The sequence below is a fragment of the Carcharhinus amblyrhynchos genome, chromosome 8 (assembly GCF_965287045.1).
Source record: "Carcharhinus amblyrhynchos chromosome 8, sCarAmb.v2.hapA, whole genome shotgun sequence".
Lineage (NCBI taxonomy): Eukaryota > Metazoa > Chordata > Chondrichthyes > Carcharhiniformes > Carcharhinidae > Carcharhinus > Carcharhinus amblyrhynchos.
The window spans coordinates 51,159,635-51,180,813 of record NC_137331.1 but is presented as its reverse complement, the minus strand read 5'-3'; the positions used below and the strand labels follow the sequence as shown (position 1 = coordinate 51,180,813).

Here is a 21,179-nt window from a genome sequence, read left to right as displayed (position 1 = left end):
TCCACCATACACTGGGTTGTAGACAACTATATCCTATTCTGAACCTAGTGAAGACCTCAAAGGTCAAAGACTTGCCAGAATCAGAAATATTTGAAATTTGTACTTTTCGCTTAGAGCAGCAGCCTCTCTTATTCCTCTTCTCAGATTGAACTTCAGAAATTGACCAGTGTGCATGATGCTTGGAAGGTGACTGGCAGCAAACTTTTGTATTTGGCATTTATAGCAGCATGCTGTCAGGATACAATAATACTTTCTTCTTGGCTCTTTTCCTGAAGAACATATCAGAGACATGGGATATGGTCTCCAGAAGGGTAGGGAGTTTTAGTTCAGTTGGGCAGCATGGTTGCTGCGAGCTTGGAGTGCCAAAGGGCCTGTTCCTGTGCTGTAATTTTCTTTGATCTTTGTTTTAGAGTGTTCATTCTTATAGCTGTTGCAACTGTTGCTGTATGAAAAAGAGAAAGGTAGAAATATAACAGTGCTCTAGGCTTTATAGTGAATTTAGGAATGTCATGATGTTTTAGAATTACATTTTATGTTTCTTTCATTTTGCATTATTTTTAATTAAACAGGTGAATATTCATCAGAGAGCAAGTTTTATACAGCCTCAGACAACACAAAGTCTGGAACTGAGTCCAAAAGTGAGGAACAGAAGATGTCAAAGGAATCTTCCGATACTGCAGATTGGAAGAAGGATGGAAGTCAACGTTTGAAGGTTTCAGAGTCTCTGCAAGATCAACTAAATGAACTCCAGAAAAGGCAACAGCTGCCTGTGTCTGATCGGCATGTGTACAAATATCGCTGCAGCCAATGTAGTCTGGCTTTCAAGACCATGCAGAAGCTTCAGATTCATTCACAGTATCATGCTATTCGGGCTGCCACAATGTGTAGCCTTTGTCAACGTAGCTTCCGCACATTTCTGGCTTTGAAGAGACATTTAGAAACCAGTCACCCTGAACTGAGTGAGGTTGAGATACAACAGATATGTGGGAGCTATCATGTGAATGGAGAATTCTGGTCAGAAAGTGATGTTATCGGTCAAGAAGATAACATTCTGGCACAGGAAATAGATAAAGAAGAGGAAATAGATCAGGATGGGAAAGTCAGTCCAGCAGGAAGTGACAGCAGCTCTATTCTAGATGACTTAAATTCAGAACCAAAACGAACACTGCCTTTCCGGAAAGGTCCAAATTTTACCATGGAGAAGTTTTTAGATCCTTCTCGACCATACAAATGCACAGTGTGCAAAGAATCTTTCACGCAGAAGAACATCCTCTTGGTTCACTATAATTCAGTATCGCACTTGCACAAGCTTAAGAAAGTTCTTCAAGAGGCATCAAGTCCAGTTCCTCAAGAATCCAACAACAACATAGACAACAAGCCCTACAAGTGCAACACATGTAATGTCGCTTATAGCCAGAGCTCTACACTGGAAATACATATGAGATCTGTGCTCCATCAGACGAAAGCAAGGGCAGCCAAACTGGAAGCAGGGGGTTGTAGTACTGCAGGCGGAAACAATAGTGTGGGCAGTAGCAGTAGTCTGCTTGCTACTGGGCAAATGACTACAGATTCTCTTGGGATGACAGCAGTTAGTAACAAAGACACCAATGCAGATATCAAGGAAGCAAACAAAAAGCAGTTCACTGAATCAGTTTCTCCTCATTCTGTCCAGCATCAACCCCAGTCACCAGCTCAAACCCAGGCTCAGGCTCAGGCCCAGGCTCAAGCTCAAGCTCAAGCCCAGGCTCAGGCCCAGGCTCAGGCCCAGGTTCAAGCACAGGCACAGGCCCAGGCCCAGGCCCAAGCCCAGGCTCAGGCTCAGGCTCAGGCTCAGGCCCAGGCCCAAGCCCAAGTCCAGGCCCAAGCCCAGGCACAGATGCACCTACAACATGAACTGCAGCAACAAGCTGCTTTCTTTCAGCCTCAGTTTCTAAATCCAGCATTGTTACCACACTTTCCGATGACAGCTGAAGCTTTGCTGCAGCTCCAACAGCCACAGTTTCTCTTTCCTTTTTACCTGCCAGGTACTGAATTTAATCTAAATACAGAGCTAGGTTTGCCTGGTTCAGGGACCTTTGGAATGTCTGCAATGACAGGATCTCTGCTTGAAGATCTGAAGCAACAAGTACAAGGGCAACAGTTATTGCAAATCCAGCAGCAATATGGGCAACACCATCAAGGTTTGCAGTCTCAGCAACTGTCACAAAAGCAACAGCAACAAGCAGTTAAACCATCCAAGCAGGAACAAAACAGTCTAAATTCTGTGGAGACCCAGTTGTTAAAAGACACTTATTCCCACAAAGAAACTGAGGAATTAATGGAGATGGCAGAAAATAAGACACAGTACGATTTTTTAAGTGAATCCGAAGCTTTAAAAGAAAATAAAGACACCAAAAAGCAGAAATCAGTAGACACCGTGCTTCCACCTCCTCGCATTCCATCCGGTGCAAGAGGCAATGCAGCAAAAGCTTTATTAGAAAACTTTGGTTTTGAGTTGGTTATCCAGTTTAATGAAAACAAGCAGAAAGTTCAAAAAAGAGGCAAGAATGGTGAAAATGAGAAAACTGACAAGTTAGAATGTGAAGCCTGTGGCAAACTGTTTTCAAACATTCTTATTCTGAAAAGCCACCAAGAGCATATCCACTGTCAGTTTTTCCCATTCGGGGAGCTGGAAATATTTGCATGCCACTACAGAGAAGCATATGACAAATTGTATCCTGTAACGCCATCCTCACCGGAGTCACCTACACCTACACCACTGCCTCCTCCCCCGCCTCCTCCCCCGCCTCCTCCTCCACCACCACCACCACCTCCCTCAACAGGGAGTGGCAAACTCCAAGGATCTGCCCCGTCACCATTACCACCACCGCCTCCCCCTCCTCCCCCTCCTCCCCCGCCACCTCCTCCTCCTCCACCTTCTTCACAATCCCAGGGTCAGATGCCTGTCTCTTTGGATCTGCCTCTCTTCCCCCCTGTTATGATGCAACATTCTTCTTTGCCACCCCAGCTCACATTGCAACTGCCAACGATGGAGTCTTTATCTGCTGATCTCACCCAGCTCTGCCAGCAACAGTTAGGTTTGGATCCCAATTTTCTGAAACATCACCAGTTTAAACGTCCACGCACAAGAATCACGGATGATCAATTAAAGATCTTGCGTACTTACTTTGACATCAATAATTCACCAACTGAAGAACAAATTCAAGAGATGTCAGAAAAGTCGGGACTTCCACAGAAAGTCATTAAACATTGGTTTCGCAATACCCTTTTCAAAGAAAGGCAAAGAAATAAGGACTCGCCGTACAACTTCAATAATCCACCTATTACCACACTGGAGGAATCCAGAAATGATACTTGTTTTAATACAGGAGAATATTACAGGACAGACGGTACAATAAATAAGCGGTCATCTCGAACTCGATTCACTGACTACCAGTTGAGGGTTCTGCAGGACTTTTTTGATACGAATGCTTATCCAAAAGATGATGAAATAGAACAATTATCCACAGTCCTGAACCTGCCGACTCGAGTAATCGTGGTGTGGTTTCAAAATGCCCGTCAAAAAGCACGAAAGACTTTTGAGAATCAAGCCGATACTAAAGACAGTGAAAGGAGGGAGCTAACCAACGAGCGTTACGTACGAACCAATAATTTACAATATCAGTGTAAAAAATGTAATGTAGTGTTCCCACGAATTTTTGATCTAATTACGCATCAGAAGAAACAGTGTTACAAAGATGAAGATGACGATTGTCAGGACGATAGTCAAACAGAAGATTCAATGGATGCCACAGACCAAATAATGTCACATCAGCCTGATGCTTCTGTCTCAGCAGACACATCAAAGCCCATGTTAGGAACAGTGACAGGGTCTGGTTCTAGATCTGGTTCGAGCTCTGGTTCCAGCACTCCTCTGATGCCTTCACCCAAATTGGAAATGGACAAAAGTTCAGCGAAACCTAACCTACCAGTAGAGAAACCAAAGCAAATTGAGGTTGCTCAACCCTCCCAAATGGCCAAACCAATGTCCTCACCTCCATCAGTGCCACAGACAACAACAGCACAGTCACAGCAGCAAAACCAGTCCCAACAGCCAATAATGCGACCTCATTCACAGCCTCAAAATCCAACCGTTTCCTCCAGCCCCCTGTCTGTAGCAGTCACCTCTTTACAGAACAGTCTACCTCCTCCGATGTTACAGTACCAGTGTGACCAGTGTAAATATGCCTTTCCAACCTTGGAACTTTGGCAAGAACACCAGCACATACATTTTTTGGCAGCCCAGAATCAGTTCCTCCACTCACAAATCTTGGATAGATCGTTAGATATGCCCTATATGATTTTTGACCCAAACAACCCACTTATGGCTGGACAGTTACTTCCTGGACCTCTTACACAGATATCCTCCCAGCCTAGTTCATCAGTTCCAACCTCCTCTAATACAGCATCAGGAACAGTTAAGCGTAAGCTGGAAGAAAAAGAAGAAAACAATCAAAATGATAAAGAAGGTGCAAATAGTAGTGATGAACCACATCGTGATAAAAGGCTTAGAACTACAATTACTCCAGAGCAGCTGGAGGTACTGTATGAAAAATACTTGTTGGATTCTAATCCTACTCGAAAAATGTTAGATCACATTTCAAATGAAGTAGGACTAAAGAAACGCGTGGTTCAGGTTTGGTTTCAAAACACTCGAGCTCGTGAGAGGAAGGGGCAATTCCGTGCCCTTGGTCCAAGTCAGTCTCACAGAAGGTGCCCTTTCTGTCGAGCACTCTTTAAAGCTAAGACAGCACTTGAAACACACATCCGTTCTCGGCATTGGCACGAAGCAAAGCAAGCAGGCTATAGCCTCCCACCAAGCCCTATTATGCCACAAGATGATGATGGTGAAAGTCCGCAGAAAGATAATTATTTTGAATTTCCAACATTGCTTTTCTCCAAGATTGACGCATTAAGTGAAAATGAAGCTCCATCTACAGTTTCAACGCCAGTAAGTAAAACAGCAGAGATGTCACCAAAACATCTTCTGAGCCCTTTGTTATTCAAATCGGAATGCAATGAAGACACGGAATGTCCAAATATAAACTCTGCTGTTGTCAGTTTTGATCAGAGTAAGACAGATTATGATGATACATCGTCTATTAACACAGCTATAAGTGATGGAAGTACGGGAGATGAAGGAAACAATGAAACTGAAAACCTAGTCAGCACTTCTGAAAGTAAAGTTATTGAGTCTTCAGATGAGCTGAAAACATCAATTGCTGGTGATCAGTTGTCAATGATGGTTACGACGACGACAGTTGATTATTATGATGAAAGACTTTCCATGAGCTTACCTAGCCCTTCTCTAAGCTTCATATCAAGGGATAATGACATAGATGATAGTGTTGACCGAAGTGAGACATCGAGTTTAGCCGATCCCTGTTCTCCGAGCCCATTTGGTAGCCACAGTAGTCTCAAGTCATCAAGATCAAATGAGCGACCTGGTCAGAAACGTTTCAGAACACAAATGAGTAATCTTCAATTAAAAGTCCTGAAGTCATGCTTTGCTGACTACCGTACACCAACAATGCAAGAGTGCGAACTTCTTGGCAATGAAATTAATTTACCTAAAAGGGTTGTCCAGGTCTGGTTTCAGAATGCTCGAGCAAAAGACAAAAAGATAAAGTTGAACATGGCAAAATCATTCATGATGAATCAAACTGGAACTGATGGACAAAAAACAGAATGTTCTTTATGTGGTGTCATGTATACTGCACGTTTGTCTATCAGAGATCACATTTTCTCACAGCAGCATATCAACAAAGTGAAAGAGACGGTGGGATGCCAGCTAGATAAGGAGAAGGATTATCTTGCTCCTACTACTGTCCGACAGTTGATGGCTCAACAAGAGTTGGATCGTCTGAAGAAGGCCACAGATGCTTTGGGTATAACTTCACAACAACAAGTTCTGCATCAGCAAAGTGTAATGGAAAATACTGCATTGCATGGCCTCAATGCTTCAACATCCTATTCAGGCCTTTCAGGCCTCTCTCCAGTCATACTTCCTGGAGTAAATGGTCCTGCTTCACTGTCAAGTTTTCCACAAAATGCAACAGGTAAATTATAATGATTCATATTTAGTTCTTTTATATCTGTAAGTTATTAAATATATATGTGTAGAGTTTAAAGCCTTAAGAAGTGCTGTGTCAAACATTTATCAACATTCAAAATTCTGCATACAGTAAGTTCAAATTTTGGCCGCCTTATCACTCACTCGATTATGTATGCCTCTTCGGAGAGACAGAGCCCTGAATTTTTGCAACGATGGAAAGCATCTCCAGCTTAGCCGAACCTGGCACTGGGCATTTTCATTGGTGGGGAATGGGAACCGATTGCAGGCTCATAGAGACAGTTGCCTATGTAAAAATGCAGCTGCCTTCAAAAAGATTCCGTTTTTGTTTTTGGGATGTCTGAAACATGACTGGTGGACTTTACACCTTACAGATTAAATTTACTAGAGTTTTTTGAGAAGCAACATACCCTTTTGTAGAGTACTACAACTGGCTGAGGAGCAGTGAACTCGTTCCTTTTTAGTCAACCCCCTTGGCTGGTCACAACAAAGGTCTTTCTTAATTTATTTTCTCCATAAATGCTTTTTCCAATCCAATTTACATTTTTAATAAGGTGCCAACCTATCCAGGTTTTCTTGAGGCACAGAAAGAGCAAATTTATTAGTTACTAAACCCAAGAAAAAATCATGCAATGTAAAATACACATGCACAAATCTCAGAAGTAAGGAACATTGGAATCCAAATGAAAGTTAAAGAATATACAATTGCATCCTTTGCTTGTACTTGAAGTGTAGATTGTTGAATGTTTTTGCCATTTGAAGTTGGCTAGTTCCTTTTAAATCCTGGAGTTGAATTGAAGTTTGAGTAACTGCACTTTGCAGGATGCAATCATAACTTCACAGAGAGGGAGAGAGAGATGGTATCTTTCTTTGTTCCTGTCATGGCAAAACCGGTTATTAAACCTCCTGTCTGTAAATTCTAAGCTGCCAATTAGGTTAACATGTCTTGAACTCATTGTTGTAAAACAAGAAATCTAATTTTTGGTCTTTCATCTCAGAGGCTTTTGATACATTTCAACATTTTAGAAACCAGCAGAAGAGGGGTTATTTCACCTTCCACGGGGGATTTTGTGTCTCTGTTGGGTGTACCTGGCTGGTTAGCAGTTTCCATTGCCTTGACAGAATTACAGTTGATTTAAGTCCAGCACTTTGCATTTGTAATGCCTTTCTTTCAACAGTCCCTTTTTGAAGTGAACCTTGACACTCCCCAGATGTGAAATTCCATGAACCATGTCAGGGCAGATCTGCAGTGCAAACCTTATAGGAGCTATCCAGAAAAGTGATCAACTTACAATACCAGGTATCAGGTGACTGGCAGTAGCCATCTTTGGTCAATGACTTTTTTTTGCATTTAAAAAAAAGGTCCTCTTTAAACAATCCAGTATGTTTTTAGTTAGCTGAAGAAGTTATTAGTAGATCTCACTTAGTCGCACTTTCCTGTTATTATGACAAAAGGTCTGTGAAAACCTTTGGGAGCCCTTTTGCATTATTAAAATTAGTTATGAATTTGTATAAAAAGTGAATAAACTGCTTGAAAGTATTAAGTTGTCAAGATACTAAAATCTCCTGGTCTTTAAATTTAAAAATCTATATAGTCTTTAAAAAATCAGCCTTTGCTTTTTCACTTTGTTGACATGAGCCTGGGGTAAATCATTGTGGGATTTGTGCTACATGACCGATTCACATTCTATCATTATCACAATGGGGCACCTGTCAGTTCACAGTTTCTTTGATGTTGAAAATGATTATGAAATCTTTGATGTGGGGTTCTGGATACAAATGCTTATTTTTTAAATAAGAGATTAAGTAGTTGAAGAAATTTAAATGTAGTGAATTAAATTTTTGTAAATAGAGGAGTCATTGATGTATACTTAGAACTACTTAATCTCAACTCAGCATGGATCCTGATGTGTGTCCCTGGTGAATACTGGGTGAACTGGCTTGCAGAGTGTAAAGGCAAATTGTGGGGGAAGGGGGGACATGAGTTGGCACTAAAAAGGGCTATAAAGCATAATGGGGTGGATAGAGGGTCAGCGCTTGGCATAGGGTTATGATTGCCAATGGAGGATGAGTGAAGGGATATATGTTGACATGAAGGGTATGGGGACTATGAGAGAAGAGTGGGTAGCATGAAGTTGCATGGGTGTGCATGGGAGGGGAATAAGGGGTATTGAAGGGGTGAGGGCTGCTTTTTGTTTCTTACTTTTTGTTACAGCTGGGACAAAATGCCAGAGTGTCGAAGGCAGTCCACCTCCACACCTGGCAGCCTCCACACTTTTTCTGGAGTCAACGGTCCTGACTCCCATTAACATTCGCCCAGCCAGAATGGATATCAAACCGGGTGAATTTTCCTGACTCTCCATTCTCGACACCCGAGCATAAATTCAGACCAGAGAAAGGGTAGTGTAGAAAACATTTGAGAACGAGTCACAGTGGATTGCTGTTACACATTTCTAAACCAGTAGATAAAGAATAGAGGTAAAAAGCCTTGAACATAATCATCTACCCATTCTTTCATTCTGTGAAAGGCACCTGAATATAAAGAGAAGAAAGAATGTGAACTGGAAGCGAAGGTGTGGAATTAAAAAAAAGATGCATTTATGTATCACAATTCAATATAACATCTTAAGAACTGAATACATTATAATACATATATCTTAAAAGATAACTACTATTTTTGAAATGAGTACTCATCTTGTGAAGTGTTCATGTTTTAAATTTAAGATATATGATATTGTACATAGTGAAAAGAAAATAGTCACCCTATAGTCCATTGAACTACATTTGAAAGGAGGTGGTTGAAGCTTCTCTAAATGTGGATGAACAAATGTTGGTGCCTGTTTGAAAAACGGAAGGAGATAATTATTAATATTCAGACTAAAGAAAGAAAGGCAGTTGTAACAAAAAAATGAGTTGAAGGACAAATTTAAATATTTTTATGGTTGCTAATATCTAAATTAATCTTTTGGGACTGAAGGTACATGTATCCAAAATATACTTACATTATTGCTATCATTTTAACATGGCTGCAGCTATGAGATGTACTTAAAAGAAACCAAGAGAATTAAGTATATTTTGTACAGATAAATTTAATGAATTAAGTATTTTGGGGGATAAGAGATGATGGAATAATGGTCAGTAGGATGTATATAATAATGGGGGTACAACAGTAGTAGCCTTTTGGGTAGAAATTAACAATGATTAAGAAGAAAATAATCAAGCGTTAGCTCAAGAGGAAAAGATAGAGAACACTTCTGGCAAATAGAAAAGCTACAAGAAATTACAATGGATAGTGATAGGACCTTATTCAGAGACAAAATGGACAGACTTGGAATTTCCAAAGAAGATGGTAGAACTCTTGGCTTTTTCATAGAGACAATTAAGTACTATTACTTAAAAGGTAAAGCAGATATTAAGTGTATGCTACATTAGATTTAGCAATCCAGGTAAACTGGTTAACAGCTATCGTGTAAGTAAGGACCTAGAGTTCATTAAAATTATATAGTTACTTTTGATGTTTTATAAGGCTAAATACAAAAAAAAGTTTAAATGTGTAAAGTTTTAGAACAAACCTTTGAGGTTTCAGCTATACGGATTACGGGGAGAAAGGTTAAGATGCCAAAACAATATGCAATTATTTGAAAGGCAAAATACTGCAGATGCTGGAATCTGAAACAACAACAGAAAATGCTAGAAAATCTCAGCAGGTCTGACAGCATCTGTGGAGAGAGAATAGAGAGCTAACATTTTGAGTCTAGATGTCCATTCATCAGAGCCACAATTATTTTCTTCCTTTTCACCAGTTTTTGACTTCTCCTTCATCACCTGCTATCCTGGAGAGATTGCTCTGTGAGAACTTGCGCCCCAAGGTACCTGGTCCAAGTGCTCATTGTTCATGTGTGACAGTGGGCTTTGGCAGACTAGTCAATTGTTGAAGATGTCAAGGCAAACTCTTTTCTTCACCCAATATCTATGCATACATTTACATATAATAAAAGCAAAATAGTGCAGATGCTGAAAACCTGAAACAAAAAAAGCAGATAATGCTGGATGTACTCAGCAGGACTCACAGTGTCTGTGGAGAAAAAAAAGCAGAGTTAATATTTTGAATTGAATATGATTCAAAATGTTAAATGACCACCAATAATAAATTGATTAAGATGTGCAATCTGAAGTTAAATAGAATTATTCAAACCCACTCTTTCACCACCAGGGATGAAATTCTTCACGTAAATACCAAAATCCAATGCAAGTCATTAAATGAGCTGACAGGGAAAGAAATTTAAGGCTTCAAATTGTCTCTAAGGTTGTGTCTCATGAGTTGAAATTAGTTCCAACTGATGGCTCAGAGGCACCAGTACTTGGGGGAGAGGGAGCTGCTCCTTTAGGATGAACTTAGATTGAATTATGCTGGGACCAGTGTCCTGGTGAATCACATAACTCGAGCTGTAGACAGGGCTTTAAACTAACTTCTTAGAAAAGGAGAAAGTTCAAGTGAAAGGAAATTAAAAAATTAAAAGAAAGGACAAAGCAATAGCGCAGGGTAGTGATATGGGTAATGATAATGGAAGAGCTTCTACAAGCATATGATAAGGTAGAGAGTACATAAGAACATAAGAAATAGGAGCAGGAGTAGGCCATCTAGCCCTTCGAGCCTGCCCCGCCATTCAATAAGATCATGGCTGATCTGTCGTGGCTCAGTTCCACTTTCCCGCCCTCTCCCCATAACCCTCAATCCCTTCTCTTATCAAAAACCCATCAACCCGCTTCTTAAAAATATTTAGCGAGGCAGCCTCCACCACTTCAACGGGCAGAGAATTCCAGAGATTCACCACCCTTTGAGTGAAGAAGTTCCTCCTCAACTCCGTTCTAAACCGCCTCCCCTTTATCTTGAGGCTGTGCCCCCTAGTCCTACTGTCTTTTTTGAGCGGGAAGAGTCTCTCCACCTCTATTCTATCCATCCCATTCATCATCTTATACGTCTCAATGAGATCTCCCCTCATTCTTCTAAACTCTAACGAGTACAAGCCTAGTTTATTCAGCCTCTCCTCATAGCTCAATCCCCTCAACTCCGGTATCAGCCTAGTAAACCTCCTCTGCACTCCTTCCAGGGCCAAAATATCCTTGCGCAGGTGCGGCGCCCAAAACTGCACACAGTACTCCAGCTGCGGCCTCACCAATGCCCTATACAGCTGCAGCAAGACCTCCCTACTTAAATGCTGGTTCCTTGGAGATTGAGACTGGAAATTTACTAACGGGAAACAAGGAAATGGTACAGACTAGGAGCAAGTGTTTTGTATCTGACTTCATAGTAAAAGAGATTAAAAGCATCTTTTAATCTCTTTAAAAGAGATCTCTTAAAACAATGACCAAAATCATGTTTGACTAATTTATTTGAGTTAACCAAGGATGTAACAAACAGGGTGGATAAGGCAGAAGTCAGAGGCTGCAATGTATTTTGGATTTGGAGAACATGCCCCTGTCTACATCAATGGGGACAAAGTAGAAAGGGTCAAGAGCTTCAAGTTTTTAGGTGTCCAGATCACTGACAATCTGTCCTGGTCCCCTCATGCTGACACTATAGTTAAGAAAGCTCATTAACGCCTCTACTTTCTCAGAAGATGAAGGAAATTTGGCATGTCAGCTACGACTCTCACTAACTTTTACAGATGCACCATTGAAAGCATTCTTTCTGGTTGTATCACAGCTTGGTATGGCTCCTGGTCTGCCCAAGACCACAAAGAAAAAGGTTGTGAATGTAGCCTAATCCATCACACAAACCAGCCTCCCATCCATTGACTCTGTCTACACTTTCTGCTGCCTCAGCAAAGCAGCCAGCATAAGTAAGGACCCCACACATCTCGGACATTATCTCTTCCACCTTCTTCCTTTGGGAAAAAGATACAAAGATCTGAGGTCATGTACCAACCGATTCGAGCAACTTCTTCCCTGCTGCTGTCAGACTTTTGGATGGACTTACCTTGCATTAAGTTGATCTTTCTCTACAGTCTAGTTATGACTGTAACACTACATTCTGCACTCTCTCATTTCCTCCTCAATGAACGGTAAGTTTTTCTGTATAGCTCGCAAGAAAAAATACTTTTCAGTATGTTAATATATGAGATATAAATCAAATCAAAAAAGGCATTTCTTTGTAATAGTAGAAAATCAAAGGACAAAGGGAGGGAGGAACTTGAAAAATATTATTGGTGCCATGAAAAATATTATTGCACAAGGTAAAAGCCCACGGTGCTGTGGATAATATATTAGCATGGATAGAAAATTGGCTCACTAACAGGAAAAAGAGTATCAGGATAAATGGGTACCTTTCAGGTTGGCAAACTGTAATTATTAGAACATAAGAACCAGAAGCAGGAGTAGGCCATTTGGCCCCTCAAGCCTGCTCTGCCATTCAATAAGATCATGGCTGATCTTTTTGTGCACTCACCTCCACTTACCCGCCCGCTCACCATAATTCTTAATTCCTTTACTGTTCAAAGATGTATCTATCCTTGCCTTAAGAACATTCAATGAGGTAGCCTCAACTGCTTCACGGGGCAGGGAATTCCACAGATTCACAACCCTTTGTGTGAAAAGGTTTCTCCTCAACTCAGTCCTAAATCTGCACCCCTTTATTTTGAAGCCATGCCCGCTAGTTCTAGTTTCATCCACCAGTGGAAACAACTTCCCTGCTTCTATCTTATCTATTCCCTTCATAATCTTACATGTTTCTATAAGATCTCCCTTCATTCTTGTGAATTCTAATGAGTATAGCCCCAGTCTACTCAGTCCCTCCTCATAAGCCAATCCTGTCAACACCAGAGTTAACCTAATGAATCCCCTCTGTACCCACTCCAGTGCCAGTATATTCTTTCACAAGTAAGGAGATCAAAACTACATTGTACTCTAGGTGTGGCCTCACCAGCACCTTATACAGCTGCAATTTAACCTTGCTGTTTTTAAACTTCATCCTTCTAGCAATGAACGACAAAGTTCCATTTGCCTTCTTGATTATGTGCTGCACACGCAAACCAATTTTTTGTGATTCCTGCACAAGCACACCCAGGTCCCTCTGCCATCTCTTTTAGTACCCTGGGATGTGTCCCATCAGGGCCAGGAGACTTGTCTACTTTTAGCCCCATTAGCTTACCCAATACTACCTCATGATAATAGTTTCTAGGTTCTCACTTTCCATAGCCGCCTTGTCATCAATTTTTGACATACTATTTGTGTCTCCCACTGTGAAAACCAACACAAAATACCTGTTCAATGCCTCAGCCATTTCCTCATTTCCAGTTATTACAGCCTCCTTCTCATCCTCTAAAGGACCAATGTTTACTTTAGCTGCTTTTTTTCATTTTATATATTTGTAGAAACTTTTGCTATCTGTTTTTATATTCTGAGCTTGTTTACTCTCATAATCCATCTTATTTTTATTTATAATTTTTTCTCATGGCTTTCTGTTGACCTTTAAAGATTTCCCAATCCTCTAGTTTCCACTAATCTTTGCCACTTGGTATGCATTTACTTTCAGTTTAATACCCTCATTTTTTTTCCTTACATATCCATGGCTGATTATCCCTTTTTCTATAGTCCTTCCTTATCACTGGTATATACTTTTGCTGAGCACTGTTAAAAATCACGTTGAAAGTCCTCCAGTGTTCCTTAATTGTCCCACCATCAAGCTTTTGCACCCACTCTATTTTAGCCAACTCTTCCCTCATTCCATTGTACTCTCCTTTGTTTAACACTGGTATTGGATTTTACCTTCTCACGTTCCATCTGTATTTTAAATTCAACCATATTGTGATCACTTCTTCCAAGAGGATTCCTGTGAGATCATTGACTATTCCTGTCTCATTGCACAGGACCAGATCTAGGATAGCTTGCTCCCTTGTAGGTTCCATTACATACTGTTCAAGGAAACTATCGCGGATACATTCTATGAACAACTCCTCAAGGCTATCTTGATTGACCCGGTTTGACCAATTGATATGTAGATTAAAATCCTCCATAATAATTGCTGTACCAGTTTTACATGCATCATTTATTTCTTTGTTTATTTCTCGCCCCACCATAAAGTTATTATTTGGTGGCCTATAGACTACACTTATCAGTGATTTTTTTTCTCCTTACTATTTCTAATTTCCACTCAAATGAATTCAACCTTTTTTTCCATAGAACCGATATCATCTCTCACTATCACCCTGATGTCAGCCTTAAATATCAGAGCTACTCCACCTTCCTTACCTTCCTGTCTGTCCTTCCAAACAGTCTGATACCCTTTGAATGCTGCAGCAGTCAGCACTGGATTCTCAATCATTTACAATCTAAATTAATGATTTAGATAAAGGGACCAAGTGCTCTCTAGCCCACTTTTCTGACAATACAAAGATTGGTTCTAAATCCAGTTAGGAGAAAGACACTGAACCTGCATACAGATGTAAATAGGTTAAGTGAACGGGCAGAAATTTGGCAGATGGAGCATCATATGGGAAAAGTGAGGTGATCTACTTTGGCAGATAAAATAAAAAAGCAAAATGTTATTTAAATGCAGAGAAACCACAGAGCACTGTAGTTCAGAGGGATCCACTGACTTTGTACATGAAACATAAAAGGTTTGCATGCAGGTACAGTATGTGATTATGAAAAAAAATGGAAAGTTGGCTTTTATTACATGGGAGGTAGAATGTAAAAGTAGGGATGTCCTGCTAGGATCATACAGGATTTTGGTGAGACCACATTTAGTGTACTGCATTGAGTTTTGATCTCCTTATTTGAGGAGGGATATGCTTGAATTGGAAGCATTTCAGAGAAGGCTTACTAAGTTGATTCCTAACATGAAGAGGTTGTCTTATAAGAAAGGTTGATCAGGTTGGGCCTATATCTATTGGAATTTAGAAGATTGAAAAGATAATCTTTTTGAAAGATATTAATTTCTTGAGACAGCTTGATAGGGTAGATGCTTCTTCTCATGTGGGAACCTATAGTTAGGGGCTATAGCTTCAGGATAAGAGGTCATCCATTTAAGAATGAGAAGAGGAGGAATTTCTTCTCTAAGGGTTGTGAATCTTTGGCATTTTCTACCCCAGAGAGCAATGGAGGCTGAGTCCTGGACAGATCTTTGAACTATACAGGAGTCCAGTATTACAGGGAATAAACGGGAAAATGGAGTTGACGCCAAGATCAAAGCAGTAATAGTCTGATTGGTTGATGGAGCAGGCTCAAAGGGCCCTATGCCATTTTTCTCATGTTCATATGTTCCTCAACTGAACTTGAAAGCTAAGCTCAAAATTAATCTGTTCAGTTAATCAATTTCTGAAATGTAAACGAAAAATGTACATGCATTATGGTGGAAAAGGAGGTCATTTCTAAAATGCCATGATTGTCACGTAAATGTAGAGAATGAATTGGTCACTTCAAGTGGAGGTTATAGAAAAAATGGAAGCTAAGGACAATGAACCAAAACATGCTGCACCAAGAGACAGCAACACATGAGCTGACCAAAAAGCTGTTTCAGGGAAGAAAGCGTTTCTTCAGAGCCTCAATTGGTAAGTGGGAATATTTTTACAACAATTTTCTCCTATAGAACAAATACTTCTCATAATCACTAACAATAAACTTATTAATGTGTAAAGTCATACTTAACACGATGAAAATACTGTGTCTATATTTCTTTGAAACACTGGAACTTCATAAGTTATTTTATGTCTTTTTTAAACAGTATTCTGCAACAGTGCCCTTCATGTCTACTGATAAGTGATCCTTTCCAGCTCCACTATATCCATCTTCAAGGCAACAAATATCTCTTAGACAGTGCTTGGGCACAAGAGGATGTCATATTACTTGGCAAGAAGGAGTGAATGAACACTTGTATGGAGCAGATTTTGTACTGTCTTGCTGAATAGCATTCTAACCCTTCAATTAACACCACACCCTTCACAGGATCTTGCATATTTTACACCATATGAGCTGAAGACTCTGCATCAACAAACCATGGTATAAATCCGTCACAAGCGACAGATGTCTATATTCTGTACCACGATCATACCAGAGCCTTTTGGAGGAGGGCCATTATGCCATTGTCAATGTCATTGTGAAGTACAATAATACCTAACATGACACACAATAATGCATAATATTACGAAACTTCACCTAGAGAGCATAGAAAAATCACTGTCTAATAAAGCTGGTTATCCAGCATGTATTAAAGTAAGTAACTATCCTCTATGTTCTTCCAAGATATTGGCACTGACAGCATTGAACTCTCTAGATTTTTCGGTGGAAGTTAAGAGATGAGGATTCCATTTTCAGTGGCTGATGTGCTTCCCTCCTTATTCAAAGTACCACCTTGATGAATCTGTGGAACCCTTTGCCGTTGAAGGCTGTGGAGGTCAAGTCATTGGTGTTACAAGACAGAGATTGATAGGTTCTTGATTAATAAGGGTACCAGGCATTATGGGGAAAAGGCAGGAGAATGGGAATGAGAAAAGTATCAGCCATGATTGAATGATGGAGCAGACTCGATGGGCTGAGTGGCCTAATTCTGCTTCTATGTTTTATGGTTTATGGTCTTGTGTAAGGCCCTTCCACAACATTAGCCAAATGTACCATATATAAATTGATATTTTGATTACCTGTAACAATTTTTTGGAATAAAAATGTGTTTTCTCATTTATTAAAAAAAGTCTTGCATTTATATAGCACTTTTCACAACCTCAGAATATCCCAAGGGTTTTATGGCCAGTGGAATATTTTTGAAGAGCAGTCACTGTTTTAATAGAATTTTAATATGACATACAGCAGCCAATTTCTGCACAGCCAATTCCTCAAACAATAATGTGATACTGACCAGGTAATATGTGTAATTTTGATTGCAGGATAAACATTGCTGGGGATGGAAGGGATAAATTCCCTGCTATTCTTCAGTGTAGCACAATGGGATCTTCTACATTCACCAAATAGCAGCTTGGATTAATGTTTCATCCAAAATCAGCACCTTCTCAATGTAATATTTCCCCACTGCTGCTCTGGTGTTTCAGCCCAAATTCTTGGGTTCTAGTCTCCAGAGAGAGAATTGAACCCACAACCTTCAGAATCAGGCAAGAGTGCTATCAATTGAGTCATAGTTGACAAGCATTCTTCCTGTTTCTTTTTCTTCTGCAGTATCAACCTTTAACTCATAGAGTGGATCCTTCAGCAGGAATGCTCAGTCTCAGTTTCGAGCTGTTTTTGGAATATTTAATCACGTACATCACACGTTTATTCTTTGAATTTTGTTGTTGTTAATTCTTTGGTTTGTGTCAATTGGATCTGGAAAAAAATATATAGTGATTAAAATGTGAACTTCATTCCTCTTTGCACCCATGAGTACTCATATGTTCTCTCCATCAGAATGCTGCACATACTTATTCTGACTGATGTTTTATGGAAAACAATTTAAAGCATGATGGGATAATTTCAAATTTGGATGATAGTACAAAAACAGGTCCTAGTGATTCACCCTCTGTCAATCCAACAAGGTGCCAATCAGGACAGGGCAGCTGGATGATGTCCATGTTAAAGTAAAGTCACCATAGTCCCAGATGACCACAGCTGCTCTTCTTCTTGAGGGGGAGAATTGACTGGTGATGATTTAACCTGAGGATCACCACACTTCAGGCAAGGGGCAAGGTTGAGAAGGTGGGCCTTCATGATATCCATGTTACACTATCATCCAAAGTTCAAATAACCCTTGTTGTCTTTAGTTATGGTTGTAGATAAATTTATAAGATTAAGAAGTTATATAAGATAATAACTTTATCTTATTACACCATTTGAATGGTCACACAATAAAGTGTCAAAAACAATTTAATGTTACAACTTCCAAAGAATCAAGTACTTGACATGGTTACAGTTTTTGTTGCTCATTTACTGTAGATACTTGGGTACTTACCTTCAAATTAATAAGGTACAGTTCATTGAAGTATGCTGAATTAAGAGAAAGGACGGGATTGTTTACTCAGGTAACTAGAGTGGGGTGTAGAATAATGGGTAAAAGAATGGGTGTAGAATAATGGGTTCAATCCCTGTACCAGCTGAGGTGGTTCTTGGGTCCTGTCTCCTTTCTGCATATTGTTTTCATGGTATAAGCCACAATTTACAACCTACATGAAGAGGGACAACAAAATAAGCTATAAGTTGGTGCATTTCAGATTCTACAAAAATACTAAAGAATAAAGCCACAATTGATATATTTTTGCTAGTTATTATTCAGTACTTCTGCATTACAATACCAAATAATTGTAACTCTGTTATAATTATTAGATTTATAAAATTATGTTTTGGGACTGCCTTTAACTAAGGTAAGATGAAGGGGACTGTGTGACCTGTTTTGAAGTCTGCCTGACAGTGAGCCTGTGCGACTTGACTGTTTGAGATTAAAGGCAACCCATGTTGTTTTACTGGAAGGATGCAAACTTGGAGACAATGGCAGAAACCTGCATGCAAACAGTAGATAGACTAAGAGTCTTCAACATCCCAAAAAAGTGTTGAGAATGGTAGATTGTGAACAGTTGTGCTCTAAATTGTCCAGTTACTTCAAAGTTAAAAAAGAGTTGTGGCCTTGAGAATAATTAATCAGCATTTCAACTGGATACAAGGCCCAAGTGATTCACTTTGCCATGCAAATGGTTTTGGGGGGGCTGCTGGCAAGTTCTCTAAGATTTCCCTGAAAACGCATAGACAAGTTAGTCTGCTAGCGTCTAGGAAAGGCTAAGCAGTAAGAGGCCAAAATTGTCTATGGTTCACCGAGGGTGGAAGCTTGTGCTTGGATTTAAAGGACCAAATTCACGTGGAGTGAAAATAAAGTTGGAAGAGTTGCCTAGCTTGAGTTAGAGGGAGAATGTCTGGTAATACTCTTCTGGGGTTAGAAGTACCAGGCTGGGAAAGGAAAAGAACAGAAGTAAACCCTCAGAAGCTATAAATTGCTTTTGACTGATTTTGGGCAAATTAAATGAGTGGGATTCAATGATTGTTCATACCAGCAGGATTTTCTGGTCCTGCTGGTTGTGCAACCCCGCCTGCAGGTTTTCTGATGGAATGGGACAGCTTCAATAGGAAATCCCATTGACAGTGGTGGGACCAGATAATTCTGCCACTAACAAATGGCACGCTGCCTCCCACCACCGAGAAACATGCAACTGGGAGGCCAGGGAATCCTGCCCAATATCTGCTAAAAGGATAATATAATATAAACTTGTGAAGTGTGTGTTTTCTTTGGTGTGCTAAAAATAAGAAAGGAGTATTCTGTCCAGAGGTTTAAACTTTATGATGTTTACAATTAGAGTATTTAGTCAATAGTGCTTTTAGTCTTTTGTTACAGTAAACATCCTAACATGTGAAATCTCGTGTCATCTTTTCAGCTTTTAACTAGAAGTTTTATTTTCATTTTAAAACTTGCTGGTCTCTATAGAGATCATAATATTTACTTGATGAGTTATGAACCTACAGTATGATGTCATTACATGAATGCTTGGCAGGCTTGTATCAATTTACTCAGTGCATTATTTTAATTAACTTATTCATTTTAAATGGCTTGAGATCCACATGTTTCATTTATTCATTTTTTGAGATAAAGGCACAGAGTCAATGCTACATTACCTCCCCCTAGTTGCCATGAAAAAGTATTAGGCTGTCATGTTGAACCACTGTTGTCCTTCTGCTTGTCTCACAACAATAGTAGACAGAGATGCCCAGGATTCTGACCCATCAACAATGAAGGCATGGCACTGTAATACCAACCCAAGATGGTGTGTGACTTAACATGCAAATGTGTGAGTTGAGAACAGAAGCTGCTGCTTTGAGTCTGCTCTGTCATTCAATAAAATCATCGCTGATCTGACAGTAACCTCCCACCTACCCCAGTAACCTTTCACCCCTTGTTTATCAGGAATCTATCTACTTCTGCCTTGAAAATATTCAAAGACTTTGCTTCCACTGCCATTTGAAGAAGGGAGTTCCAAAGACTCATGACTCTCTTATTCTGAAAGAGTGACCCCTAGTTCTACATTCTCCCATGGAAAGAAACATCTCTATCGCCACCATATCAACATCTCTTAGGATTTTGCACGTTTCAATCAAGTCACCTCTATTGCATTAAATAATAATATCCTAATAGTTTTCCCAAACTCCAGCAGTTATAAACCGCCTGTCAAATCTTTCCTCAGAAGACAACCTGCCCATTTCTGGTTTAGTTTAATGTATCTTCTCTGAGTTGTTTCTAATGCATTTACATTCTTCTTTAAATGAGGAGACCAAAATTATACACAGACTTCAGATGTAGTCTCACCTACAATGAAGCACAATTTCCCTATGTTTGTATTCAGCTTCTATTGCATTAAATAATAATATCCTAATAGTTTTCCCAATTACTTGCTGTACCTGCATACTAATCTTTTGTGATTCATGCACTAGCAAACCCAGTTCCCTCTGCATCTCAATGTCCTGCAGTCTGTCATCAGTCAGATAATTTTTCCTGCCAAAATGGACAATTTCACATTTCCCCACATTATACCCCATTTGCCAGATCTTTGCCTACTTACTCCATCTATTCAGTCTTCCTTGTAGTCAATATAATTTCCTACCTATCTTTATATCATCAGCAAATTTAGCAACCATACCTTCTGTACCTTCATCCAAGTTATTTATACAAATTCTAAAATGTTGGGGCCCCAGCACTGATCGCTGTGGCACAACATTCATTTTTTAAAAATTTGTTCATGAGCTGTGGGTGTTGCTGGCTGGGCCAGCCTTTATTGCGCATCCCTGAGGGCAATTAAAAGTCATTCACATTTCTGTGGATCTCAAGTAGGTCAGACCAGGTAAGGATGACAGATTTCCTTCCCTAAAGGACGTTAATGAACCAGATTTTTTTTTACAATAAACAGCAATGGTTTCATGGACATCATTAGACTTTCAATTCCAGATTATAATTGGATTCAAATGTCACAAATTGTCTTTGGGGGGGGGCAACAAACCCATTACTCTGGGTTACTAGTACAGTCAAACTGCCCTTACACCACCATCT

At 39.8% G+C, this 21,179-nt stretch overlaps 1 protein-coding gene across 2 annotated transcripts in view; it reads left to right on the top strand.

Annotated features, from left to right (window-relative positions):
• Nucleotides 1–21,179, top strand: part of zfhx4 (zinc finger homeobox 4) — a 240,648-nt gene that overhangs the window by 214,539 nt on the left and 4,930 nt on the right. For both annotated transcript variants that reach the window (XM_080194061.1, XM_080194060.1), the window contains exon 9: nucleotides 570–6,098. In XM_080194061.1, coding sequence (XP_080050187.1) covers nucleotides 570–6,098 — 5,529 coding nt within the window. The remainder of the gene's footprint in view (nucleotides 1–569; nucleotides 6,099–21,179) is intronic.